General features: G+C 41.7%; 1 protein-coding gene across 2 annotated transcripts in view; it reads left to right on the top strand.

The window, feature by feature from the left end:
* LOC138797410 (toll-like receptor 6) overlaps window positions 1-14,249 on the top strand; it is a 16,546-nt gene continuing 2,297 nt past the window's right edge. Inside the window, exons 1-3 of one of the 2 annotated variants that reach the window (XM_069977512.1) lie at window positions 1-82; window positions 3,228-3,442; window positions 8,311-10,600. In XM_069977512.1, coding sequence (XP_069833613.1) covers window positions 8,329-10,600 — 2,272 coding nt within the window. In that variant the 5' untranslated portion in view covers window positions 1-82; window positions 3,228-3,442; window positions 8,311-8,328. The remainder of the gene's footprint in view (window positions 83-3,227; window positions 3,443-8,310; window positions 10,601-14,249) is intronic. The other variant, XM_069977513.1, reaches the window with a different exon arrangement.

Consider the following 14,249-nt stretch of genomic DNA (forward strand, 5'->3'; position numbering starts at 1 on the left):
GTTACAGTGACAAGTGCCCAAGGGACCCTCAACAATGCCAGAGGTTACCGACGATTTTAGGACAACAAACCGACCAGCACAGGTACCAACATCAAACCTGTACAATACCACTGAACTGGCATCACAAGTAACATCACAGCTTTGGCCGAGTACCACACTGGCATCTACTAGTATATGGTCACCATATAGGGGGATAGTGGTCTTAGTATAGGGTCTTATTCAGTAACAGTATGGTGGTAATGGCAGTTAATCGCTTATACACTACATTACTGGCACAACACGTTCCAGGTCTCCACCGGGCACTGGAGCTTAGGAATACCGACACCAGTGCTAGAACGTGAGTCTGTAACATGGACATAATTACACATCCTTACCATGCATATGTTAAAGTGTATCTGATCTCACTTTACCACTGTCAATGAATATTATTACCACTAGGTGTCAGCATTACTATACTTATTATTTCTTTGTATAGCACGGTAAATGGTGTTTCTGAGTTTAAAAATAAAACTTCTCTATAAATTAAAACTTTATTTCAAGCATTCAAACATTGCACTGTGTCAGTACAATAGCGTGAAGATTTAAAGAGAATCTATCATCTAAATGTCACTGTCACTATTATAAAAGTACATGATTCCTTTAGTGTATTTATAATGATACAGGCTGCCTTTGCAGACGGAGAGTGGGTTGCAGTTGAGTTCTGACTAACACCTAAAAAGAGTATCCTGGTGGGCTGGTAGATACTTGCAGAAGTATTTGGCTGTCTTGCAGGTCTATGGAGAGGCCTAGATGTTTTAGCCTGAAACATGGCCTAGATCAATGCTTCTCAATTCCAGGTCATGTTTTGAAGATTTCCTTAGGATGTCACAGGTGATATCATTATACTCAGTGCATCAGGTATCATCACAGGTGTTCTTTCTATGAGATATCCTCAAAACATGACCTGTTGGTGAGGCCTGAGGACTGGAATTGAGAAGCACTGGCCTAGATAGTGGGACCTGGGTTGTACACCAAGTTGCTACAGTTCAGGGAGTAGTGGGTTGAACCCAGTGGATAATTTGAGAGGTAGTAAAGTGGGTCTTTGATACTGTAATATCCCTTTAAGTGTGGCCTTGGCTTTCAGATAAGGTTATAATTAGAGATAAGCAAACCTCGAGCATGCTGGAGTCCATCCGATCCCGAACTTTCGGCATTTGATTAGCGGTGCCTGTTGAAGTTGGATAAAGCTCTTAGGCTATGTGGAAAACATGGATATAGTCATTGGCTGTATCCTTGTTTTCCAGACAACCTTAGAGCTTTATCCAAGTTCAGCAGCCCCAGCTAATCAAATGCCGAACGTTCGGGTTCGGATGGACTCCAACACGAACCCAGCTCGCTCATCTCTAGTTATAATAGATTGGCTTATAATATTCTATATTATAAAATTGGCCCCAATCAGGTAATTTTCATTGTTTAAAATAACTATACCAGTTCCTTCACCGACTGCTGGTACCTTTATTAGCAATTTTGCTTTTATCCTAGTTAAAGGGGTACTCCAGAGTTTAAAAAAATTTTTTTTAAATCAATTGGTGTCATAAAGTTAGACTGATTTGTAATTTATTTCAGCTAAGAAATTTCTGGTCTTCCAGGACCTTTCAGCTGCTGTATGTTCTACAGGAAGTGAAGTTTTCTTTCCAATCTAACACAGTGCTCTCTGCTGCCACCTTTGTGTGTGTCAGGAACAGTCCTGAGCAGTTGAGTATTCCATTCTTTCTTTAAAAAAAAAAATGTAATTTGTTTTAATAATATGAAAAGGTAAAAAAAACAAACATCTAAAACAGTGTGAATAGTCTGGACAGTGAACTGTCCTGAAAATAAAGTGGTACAACAATGAGTGTTGGGAAGCAAAAATATCATTGAAAAATGAACAATGTTACATGAAGAAACAGTGATACAATTAAACAATGAACAGAAAACAGAATCCATGTCAATGAACCACAGTTAAAGGGGGGAGCTGTGGTCTAGTGGAGGGGGAATAAAGGGCACCTGAGAGCTCAAGGCTGATGGGGAGGGGTATTGCTTGAGAGGTTAGGTGGGTGTAATGCAAGGTAATGATAAGGATCCATAGGTTAGGTGGCGTGGATCTTCCAGGCAGTACAGTTGTGATACTTTCTGGTGCCAGAAGGGGTGCTGTAGAGCTTTCCTTTAGGGATTTGCTACTACTCTGGATACACTGACACAGACAGAGGTGGCAGCAGAGAAAGCACTGTGTCAGACTAGTAAGAATACACCACTTCCTGCAGGGCATACAGCAGCTGGGACCGTAAGGCTTGAGTTTATTCAAATATAAATAATTAATAATATTATTTTCTATTATAAATAGAAATAATTAATATTATTATTAATATATTTTTTAATTAAAAAAACATCCACCACTAATAAATCACATGAATAAATTGCATGTAGCAATATGCCATCACTTATTGAGATGAAAAAGATCAATAATACACGGGGGAGGGGAACTTATTAAAGTGGTAAAGTAAAATTATCTTACTTGCCCCTAGCAACCAATCAGATTTCACCTTTCATTCCTTACAGATTCTTTGAAAAATGAAAAGTGTACTCTGATTGGTTGCTAGAGGCAACTAAGCCAGTTCTACTTTAGGGTATGTGCACACTGAGTAATTTTGACGGAAACCTTGTTGCGGAATTCTCAGTTTGCGCCCACTTGCGGACTGCGGTGGATGTGCGTGTCTCCGCCCATGTCATGGACTCTCTATGCACAGGCGGATTCTTTCATTCTTCCAAAGAATGAACTAGATCATTCTTTGGATGATGAAAGAATTTGCCCGTGCATACAATGGAGTCTATGACACGGGCAGAGACGCTCGCGCCCGCCGCAGACCGCGAGTGGGGCGAACTGAGAATTCCGCAACAGAGTTCAGCCAAAATTACTCATTGTGCACATACCCTTACACCAGTTTGATAAATCTCCCCCAAAGAGTGCAAATAGTATTGTCTCCCTGTATACAGATGCAATATTATGGTAGCCTAATATCTGTATGTATGAGTAAAGGAACGTGACACAGTATTACTGTGAATGTGAAATCCATGCATAATTGCATATAAAGTATCCGTTGCTATGAAAGTGTTTAAAACAGGGAAATCCCTTTAAGCTCTTGGTCATGCGGTGTAGCAGAGGTCTTGCATAATAACATGAAGGTGCTGCTTTTTGGTTCTACTAAAAGAAATCAGATGGAATCAGGGAGGGAGTTTCAGGGCGGAGAATACCAGCTTTGTTGAAGAGGAAATCTGTAAGGAGGAAAAAGGGGAAGAGTCACAGCAGCAGAAGTAACACACCAGCAGAAATCGAAACTACACAGCGAACAGTCTCCTGCTAAAGACACTGGAATGCCAAGAGTTAACCATGTGACAACCAGAGGACACTACAACAAGGTACCAGGTACATAACTCACATAACTACTAATGGTGGAATGAGGATGTCGTCTGATATTTGATATTGTTCAAAGCATTCTATTTGGCAGAATGTTAGGTAGAATGAGATGTAGATGCATGCTCAGGCCATGTTCACATTTAATATAACACCGGATGTACTGTGACCCGGCTGGATCACAGAACGGCCAGTGTTACTGAAGATCATCCCAGCCAGTACTGCAGTAGCGGACGAATGATCTTTACTTCTGCTGAACTCGGATGCGGGCGCACCTGTGTGCATCCAAATTCCCAGCTGCACATAATAGAGCGTGCGTCCAAAGCCGTACACTCCATTGTGTGAACTGTGGCCGCTATTCAATGACTGTGTATATACTCCAGGCGGGATTCCCTCTAGCTGCAGAACAATGTAAGTATTAATCATGGCTGTGTTGCAAATCGGCAACAACGGCCTTGATTAATACTTTACTTACGTTGTGTGAACATGGCCTCACAATGTATAACTAGTTCTATAATAAGTACACATAACTAAACAGTAGCAGAATGAAAGATTTTTTTCATAGACTTTGAAGCTTTATATATAGCTGTAGAATTTACAATCTTCTAAAAATCTAATTCTTAAAGGGGTATATAAGTTTTCCAATGTTTTTGCCCATGGTGATACTAAGGGCCCTATTACACAGAAAGATTATCATGTGAAAAATCATCATATTGCTTGAATTTAAGCAATATGTATGCAGAGAACGATCAAAGGACTAATGGAAATTTGTTTGGATGTCACTGATCACATCTTTTGAGCTGACCCTATAATCATTGTTAACCATTGGATAATTGTTTGAAAGTCTTTCGGTGTATGTAGGGCTCTTTTGCAATCGTTTATTAATTGGTGGAAATGAAAAATCGCTTCATTTGAAAAGGACCCTTCCAATTCATTCTATACTTATTATTATTTACTCCGTCTCCTTTTCCCAGTTCTAAGCTGCTGCTTTTTGTTGAAGACTCTTTGTGTGTGAGCTTTTTCCTCCATCTTCCCTTCCTCCCCTCCTTCCTTTCGAGATGGCAGATGTAAACAAGTCCCTGGCAGGCTTTATCTGCATGTTTGCAGCTTCTTTTTAATACTGGAAGGGTTAATCTGAGGTCAAGCTGCTAATAAACTCACTGTGATTAATGCTCAGGGGCGGTCTTGGCATTTCTGGGGCCCCAAGCAAAGTTATGTCTGGGGCCCCCCCCCTCGACACTAGTTCCAAAACAATAGACCGCTGTGTGTTGCCCCCAGTAGTATATACCCCTTGTGCGCTACCGCCAGTAATATATACTCCTTGTGTGCTGCCCCCAATAGTATATACCCCTTGTGTCCTGCCCCCAGTAGTATATACCCCTTGTTTGCTTCCCCCAGTAGTATATAGACCCCTGTGTGTTCCCCAGTTATATATAGCCCCCCGTGTGCTCCCCCAGAAGTATATAGACCTCCTGTGTGTTGCCCCAGTTGTATATAGACCCCCTCTGTGCTGCCCCCAGTTGTATATACCCCCTGTGTGCTCCCCCACTAGTATATAGGCCCCCTGTGTGCTCCCTCAGGGGTATTTAGCCCCCCTGTGTGCTCCTCCACTTGGATATAGACCTCCTGTGTGCTCCCCCACTTGGATATAGACCCCTGTGTGCTCCTCCAGTAGTATATAAACCCCCTGTGTGCCCCACCAGTATTATATAGACCCCTTGTGTGCTGCCCCAGTAGTACAGACCCCTGTGTGCTCCCCAGTTATATATAGACCACCTGTGTGCCTCACAAGTAGTATATAGACCCCCTGTATGTTCCCCCAGTAATATATAGACCCCCTGTGTGCCCCACCAGTAGTATATAGACCCCTGTGTGCTCCCCCAGTAGTATATAACCCCCCTGTGTGCTCCCCCACTTGGATATAGACCTCCTGTGTGCTCTCAAAGTTGTATATAGACCCCATTCTGCTGCCCCAAGTAGTATATAGACCCCCTGTGTGCTGCCCCCAGTAGTATGTAGACCCCTCTGTGGAGCCCCAGTAGTCTATAGCCCCCCTGTGTGTTCCCCCTGTTATATAGACCCCCGATGTGCGCTCCCCCAGTTAAACAGACCCCTGTGTGCTCCCCCTCCCATATAGTATATAACACAATAAAATAAACACTTATACTCACCTGGGTCCGGGCGTCTTCTCTTCTCTTCACTCACAATCTCTTCACAATCACAAGAGGCCGCACTCCCCTTGTCCTGGAGCCGATGCTCCAGTGATGTCACTGGAGCGCCGGCACCACAAGGACAAAGCTGCCACTTGTGACTGCAGGGAAAACCCTTCCTGCGGCCACAAGAGTGACTGACAGGAAGAGAGCCAATGTCTCCCGCCCTGTCAGTGCTGCTGCATGTAACGATGAGCGCTCATTACGAGTGCTCATAGTTACAGTTCAGATGGCAGCAGTGAGCGGGGCAGCGGCCCTGTCCAGCGGTCTTGAGCACAAGAGCAGGGCGTGGGGGCCCCCCTGGATGTTGGGGGCCCCAAGCGATCGCTTGGGGTGCTTGGTGCCAAAGACCAAACGATCTGCGAATTTTTTGCGAACGATCAACGACGATTTAAGAACATGTTGAAAGATCAAAATGAACGATTTCTCGTTCGTCGTTTGATCGTTCGCTGCGTTTACACGTAGGATTATCATTCGAATTCGACCGTTATCGTGTGAATTCGCACGATAATCGTTCCGTGTAAACGCAGCATAACCCTCCAGCATTACAAAGTTGCTACAAAGTTGCAGATGGGGACTTGTTTCCATCATCTGTCTCAGAAGGGTGGGGTCCATCATCTGTCTCAGGAGGAGGAGATGTAGAGACAAGCTAACACACAGTTTTTGTGTCTTTAGCACACAGCAGCAGCTAAGAACTGACAGAAGAAGGCTGAATAGTATGGAATAAATTGTTAGGGCCCTATCACATTACTATATCATTTGAATTTAAATAATAATCGCCCTGTGTAATTGCAGGTAACGAATGGAAAATCGTTCCTATGTTGGTAATCGTTGATTTACATTTGACCCTAAAATCATCACGAATTGTTCGCTGTAATTCCACATTCGTCCGCTGCGTTCGGTCACTAATCGTTCAGTGTAATTCCAAATCGATCCCACTTTTGCTGGGATCAGATGGAGTAAACCATCATAGTAATGATCATTGTAACAGTTGTAAATAACGATTATCGTTCTGTGTAATATGGTGAACAATTTCAGGGTAACAATAAACAATCTCGTTTGCAATCGTTTATCATCAATCATTAAAAATCGCTTTGTCTATTAGGACCCCAAGTCACACCTTGGGCAGCAACATATAAAAAGTTATATTTGAGTGGAATACCCCTTTAACAACTTATTGACTGCCCTGCAAATTTTTATGTCTGTTACAAAGGGGCCTTAGGATAGCCTAGCAGCCCAATGCAGGGTACCTATGCCAGGTTCACAGAAGCTTTACTATAAGTGGGACAGCCGAGCCCTGCACTGACTTACAGAACTGGAGAACTGGCAGATTAATGCCTTACATGCCACGGACAAATCATGACCATAGCATGTAATAGATCTGAAGATGTAATTTACCACATAGATGACAATCCAGTGGCACTCAACAGATAGGACTATGTATGATTCAGGCTCAGCCATGCACACTAACATGATCCCTATTATAAAGGGTAGAACACGGAAGTAAATCTATAACAATTACAATATAAGCTGCACTTTGTAATAAATATGCAAATAAACTCCTCTGAGAATAAAAACCTGTATAGCAACAACTTAAAAGCAAGAGACTCTGCTTAACCCTTGCAGTGATGGTGATGGTTAGGCTACAATAACTAGGTATGTTAGGGTTTAAAGCTATGTCACCTGTTCTAGTGTTAATATTTATAATAACAACATGACTACTTTTCCTTCAACACTAAATCAAAGACTAAAACAAATGAACACGCTACATTTACAGACTCATACAGGCTTACTTTTTACATGTCTTCCTGTTTACAGTGCCTATTGCACATCTATAAAAAGCACTTAAGTGTTTCCTTGTGGAGACTGCCAAAGTGATATGTCGTATAGACCAGGCAATGCTCCCTGGGGGTGAAAAAGTATTCATATTAGCTCTCTTCTAGAAGAAAACAACCTGGCTCACAAGCGCCATCTACTGGAGATAGGCACCCTGGAAGTAGAGAAGAGATGAGAGAATCTCTTGGCACTAATTGGCCATAAAATTTAATTTGGAGCCTAGAGGAGCAGAGACTCCTGTGAAAGTCTTTGCTCCTGTATGTACTAAATAGTGAGGCCTGCCACAGAGTACAGGGTCAGAAATTTCTAGCTTTCATAGGAATCTATACATTGAAATTCATCCAAAACTAATTCAAAATAATTTTGACAAAGATTTTTCAGTAAATTTGTAGCTAAATTAATTCATAATAAACTGAATCTTCTCCAAAAGGTAGAGTGCCATTCTGTAGACAAAGCAGGGTGTTGGCTTACTGGGTGAGAGGACGTTGGGCATAAGAAGGTAAAGTGACTCCTTGGGAAGGTCACCAAGCTGTTTTTATATTCGTCTTCTAATGCCTAGTCGTGTTTCAAGGCTGTTTATGGGTTGGACATTGACCCACAGAGTAGCTAACTATAGTTGGTTATTATTTATTTGAGGGTCTTCTCTTTAAATATAATTATATTAGATTAAATGAAGCTTTTTATAGAAGTTTACTGCATTACTAGAAACCTAGTATGGCTCTGCCTTACAAGTGTTGCTACTTATTTAAAAAGTAAAAATTAAAAAAAAAAAATGCTGAATTGTCAATTTTCAATAAACTGACCAAAATATTTCATGATTCTGCTTATTTACAGGTTTTAAGGGAGTAGAAAATGTTAGATTCACGTCATCAAGTCTGGCTGAACGTCCTACTGCTATCTGCCATGATGGAAACTGTCTTTGGGGAAGGCTGCTTTAGCTCTCAAGAACTGCCGAATAGACTTTCCCTCCAAAGCACAAAGTTGGATTTAAGTCGCTGCGATATAACTAGACTGGAACCAAGTACACTTCGTACATATCTTAGCTTACAGATCTTGGATCTTTCCTATAATGCACTTGAAGAATGGGACTTCTCGATGTTCCAGTTTCACAATGTTCTACAAAAATTAGACATCTCGCACAACAAACTGAGGACTGTGAACTGCAGCGGCCTACAATATATCAGAGGTATCACTCATCTGAATATGTCTTATAATCCTTTCGAAACTCTGTTCCTATGCAAGGAATTTGCCACCTTAACAAAATTAAGATATCTTGGATTGAGCGCAACGAAGATTGATCACAATGATTTTATGAATATTAAACATCAAAAACTGGACACTGTATTTTTGGGTCTTGAAGATCTGCAGCAATATGAAGCTGGTAGCCTCCAGTTATTAAATACAGAAAAGCTACATGTTGTTTTACCTAAGACGTTGACATACTCTGCTCTTCTATTATACGATGACCTTAACATCACTACAACTCTGGAAATCTCCAATGTACTATGTGAAGAAGCCTGTTATGATACAATCAGGCATATTAGTTACGTGATCCAAAAATCCAAGGTGTCCAAACTTATTTTCAGCAACATCACCGTGTCCTGGCCTGAAATGGCCACAATTCTGCAAATAGCCTGGCGTTCAACTGTTGAATATCTGTCTATCTATAGGTTTACACTAGTAAGACTGTTTAGTTATGAGCCTATCAACTTTTCCAAGGGTTCAGTAAAGGTTTTGGAATTTGAAAATGTTATTCCACAAGTCTTCCTCCATAGTTCCAGAAAACATCCTGTAACCATATTTTCAGAAATGTTTGTAGAGAACCTGACTATATCTAATGCTGAAATCACACATTTGCCTTGTCCCCCATGGCCAAGCATATTTCGTTCTCTAGTGTTGACCAATAACAAAATCACAGACGAGATCTTTGTGGCCTGTGCAACTCTGGCCAGTGTTCAGTTTCTTAGCCTTCAAAATAACATATTAGAGAGATTATCATATATAACTTCTATGACCTCCACCATGCCATCTCTAACGCATTTAGATATCAGCGGTAATAGACTTTACTGTGATTTCAATGCCAGGTGTGAATGGTCACAAAGTCTTCTTGTTCTAAACATCTCGAGAAACAAGATCACCGATTCCGTCTTCAATTGTTTACCCACCAATCTGGAGGTACTTGATCTGTCCAGCAACCAACTATCAAGTGTTCACAAAGAAATTGACCATTTAAAATCTTTAAAAGAGCTATACTTGTCATCAAACCAACTAAGCCATATACCTGACTGCGGCTACATAAGTAAGAGCTTGATATACTTGAACATAGAAGAAAACTTAATACATTCCCCATCCAAGGAACAACTTATCAATTGTCAAAATGTTAAGGAGATAATCGCTGGAAATAATAAATATCAATGTAATTGTGAGCTGAGATCATTCATTAGCACTGCGGAAATCTTACAGGAGAACCTCATAGGATGGCCTCAATCCTTCACGTGTGAGTATCCGGAAGAACTCAGAGGTGTTAAGCTTAAAGATTTTAATCCTTCTGAAATATCCTGCAATATCTTCATTTTAATAGGCCTCATTGTTGGCAGCTTGGTGCTCCTTCTCATTGTCATGTTTTTTTTGTGCAAACATTTTGATCTGCCGTGGTATGTTCGAATGATTTTCGAATGGCTTCGAAGAAAGTACAAAGTAAAAAATAGCTACCGTGAAGAAGCCATGACCGGTAAACGTTTTCACGCATTTGTCTCATACAGTCAAGAAGATGGCGAGTGGGTGAAAAACTTACTGATTCCAAATCTTGAAAAAAATGATAACTCCATAAGAATCTGCCAACATGAAAGACATTTTATTCCGGGGAAATCAATAGTGGAAAATATCATCGCCTGCATCGAAAAAAGTTTCAAGTCTATCTTTGTGCTCTCTCCGAATTTCATCCAAAGTGAATGGTGCCATTATGAGCTGTATTTTGCACAGCACTCCCTATTTGGCAAGAATTCGGACAATTTAATTCTCATTTTATTAGAGCCAATACCCCAGTATCTTATACCCAACAAATACAGTAAACTAAAAGCCATCATGAAACACAGGACTTACATGGAGTGGCCAAAGGAGAAAGGTAAACACGGGCTATTTTGGGCCAATCTCAGAGAAGCCATTCAAACAAATATTCCTTTGGAAGAGGAAGAAATATTTGTGCTTGCTTGAGTCTATTATGGGGAACCTACAGTATTTCCATACATAGTAATGTGCAAGATTGGGGGTATCTAAGGAACTGTCTGCAAGAGATAATAAGGAGTCATTTACCAATGACTTCACTAGGTTCACACAACATCTTTTTTTAGCTGTCCGATGGCCGTCTTTTTGGATATCCGGCATTTTGAGGCCAAATAACGCCTGTTATTTTGAAATCACAGATGTCATTGTAAAACAAGAGACACTATTCAACCTCAAAATGCCGGACTTCCAAAAAGACGGCCTTTGAACAGCCCAAAAGACGTTGGCGGAGATTTATCAAACATGGTGTAAAGTGAAACTTGTTCAGTTGCCCCTAGCAACCAATCAGATTCCACCTTTCATTCCTCACAGACGCTTTGGAAAATGAAAAGTGGAATCTGATAGGTTGCTAGGGGCAACTGAGCCAGTTTCACTTCACACCATGTTTGATAAATCTCCCCTATTGTGTTAACCTAGCCTACAAGAGATGGAAAAGAAATGACAATCTTATAAGGATTAACCTGCTATGATATGGCATCACTTCTGCTTAACAATCCTGGTGAGGTTCTTCACACATCTTCTTCATCAACATTTGGTTTATTTTATCGAATAGCTTATGGACCTTTATAATGGAGGCATGACAATACTAAGATCATAGAGCAAGCGAGAACTGGTTAACTCTTAAAGCATGTGAAGTAAGATGGAATATTTTTTTTTAAAAAAACCTTGTACAGTCATGAAAGAGTTTGTATCTCGTGGCTGCAGACCATGGCACATGCATCATCAATGAGACAGAGTAGAGACCATCACTTAGGACTACAAACGCTGGACTATGCAGGAATGATGAGCACGCACTTCTCTTCAGGATACAATTACATTTGTCTATATAACTAGACTGACCCTCAGCACTAAAGGGCACACTCTGAAAACCTACCATGGGCTCCTAAAAAAATGTTTTCCTTCTAGTGAATTGGAGATCAGATTGAATAAAGACATGGAAAGGCCTTGGTTTAGGTTTGTTTTTTTTTATTCAACCAATCTGGAATGAATTACATAGGCCCAGCTTTATCAAACTTTGGAAAACAATAACTGGTGTACACTGCCCGTGGCAGCCAATCACAGCTCACCCATGAGCTCTGGTAAAATGAAAGCTGAGCTGTGATAGATGCTGTGGGTAGTTTACACCAGTTTCTGTTTTCCACAGTTTGATAAATCTGGGCCATAGTCTTTATTAGGGTGCCTTCACACCTACCGGATCCGCAGCAGATTTCACACTGCGGATTTGCAGCGAGATCTGCTGTGGATCCAGTCCCATTCAACTGTATTGACAATACATACATAATGACATCCCGCTGCGAGTATGTAAATTAACCCCCCCCCCCCCCCCCCGGCGGCCGGACCATAACACTGACAGCGGCCCTATTGACAATACATACTCGCAGTGGGATTGACAAGCCGCTGCGAGTATGTAAATTAACCCCCCCCCCCCCGACGGCTGGGCCGTAACACTGACAGCGGCCGGAGCGTACTGACACCGATCATGCAGGCTCCCCTCCACTGTGCTTCTGCTGCTGCCGGGCATAGCTCTCCTCACGGCTCGGGACGCTGCACGTCCCCGACCCCCCCCCCCCCCCGAAACAAGCTGGAGCGGTGCCTGCATTGTCCCGAGCCGTGAGGAGAGAGCCGTGCTGTGCAGGTGGATATGTGCCACTGTCAGTACGCTCCGGCCGCTGTCAGTGTTACGGCCCAGCCGTCGGGGGGGGGGTTACTTTGCATACTCGCAGTGGCTTGTCAATCCCACTGCGAGTATGTATTGTCAATAGAGTTGAATGGGACTGGATCCGCAGCGGATCTCGCGTAAAATCCGCTGCGGATCCGGTACGTGTGAAGCTATCCTTAAAGGAGTTGTGGAGGGACCAAAAGAGGACTGAAGCCTTTCGCTCCCAAGCACTTCCTTTCTCTCATTTCACATCTCAGAAGTATCTCTTCCAAAACGTGGAGGGACATCTAAGGGCCCTATTGCACAAAAGATGTCAGACGGATTAACTGACAGATTTTTTCAGCCAAAGTCAGAAACGGGCTATAAACAGAGAACAGGTCGTGAAGATAAGAGATTTCTCCTCTTTTCAAATCCATTCCTGGCTTTGGCTGAAAAAATCTGTAAGATAATAGCCTTTACTCTCAGTCATTGTGTGTGGCCAAAACAATGCCCATGCGCAATAATGTGTGTTATTTAGTGAATAAATGTGTAGTACCGCACTACCCCTTTAATGCAAAGTTCCTCCCCATTTTCTAAGAGCCATAGTGCTTTTATTTTTCCACCTACAGGGCTGGTTGAGGTGTCATTTTTCGCACCATGAGCTCTAGTTGTTATTAATATCATATTAGTGTAAAAGAAAATTTTTTATTGTTTTTAGGAATTTTTTTCTGATATATAATTTTTAAAAATCCGCAATCCTGGTGTTTTTTGTTTTTTTTCCATTTGCGGGAACAATTGAACAATTCCGCACGCTACAATATATAATATGTTTATTTCTATTTTTTTTATAATGTGCAAGGAGGTATATGAAACTTTTATTTGGGGGGTAGGGTTTATAAGGGTTTTTTCTACACTTTTAAAAACTTTTTTTAGTACACTTTTTTTAAACACTTTTATTCACTGTAAAACATACAATCATTGGATTGCTTATACTGATGAATGCTATGCCATAGTATAGCATAGATCAGTTTTATCGGCAATCTATGCATAGAGCCTGCCTGAGAGCAGACTATTCATAGAAAGCTGATCCGACAGGATGGAGGTAAGTGGCTTACCCCCGTCCATCGGTAGAAATGATGGCTGCGTGGGTCCCGATCAGTCAGTGACAGGAGCTTGCCCTGTCACTGACTACCTTAAACGGCACAATCGCTTGCAGCATTTAAGGGGTTAATCACTGGCAGCTACAGGATCGCAGCTGCCTGTCATTATCCTCGGCTCCCGGCACACTGATGTGTGCGGGGCCACTCTCACTGCAGTTTTCCCATACACATCACACCCCTCTGACAGGAACATTCATATACATTCTTGCTGCATGGGGTATGTGCAGCAGGAACGTATATGTACGTATTGCTGACGTGAAGGGTTTAACAAAGTATAGCTTATATTTTCTCATGCCTACAGAAGCGAGTGTTCTGTGGACCACCTAGAGGTACTTTGTCCAGATAGGACTTAAATAAGCTCAATGGGAGCCAGAGTTTTGTGAAAAAACTCAGTAAAGGTATTATTTGTCCTTAGCGTTAGAATCCAAGAAGCGAGGTAGTGCCCTATGCGTGGCTTACTATACTTTGTAATGTACTTTTTATACAGCAGGATGGTAGAAATGACAGTCTTACGGTCTGTCCTGCATTCGGCTGGGAGCTTTGCAACAGACCAGTTTCACATTAAATATACCGTGCAGCTCCTTTTACTTCTTTATTATCCAATTACAGGCGGAAGCTTAAAGCAGAAGTTAATGTCTGTGTGGTCTATTATAGAAACTAACAATGACTGTGTATATTCAAAGACCTAGTAA

The sequence above is a fragment of the Dendropsophus ebraccatus genome, chromosome 7 (assembly GCF_027789765.1).
Source record: "Dendropsophus ebraccatus isolate aDenEbr1 chromosome 7, aDenEbr1.pat, whole genome shotgun sequence".
Lineage (NCBI taxonomy): Eukaryota > Metazoa > Chordata > Amphibia > Anura > Hylidae > Dendropsophus > Dendropsophus ebraccatus.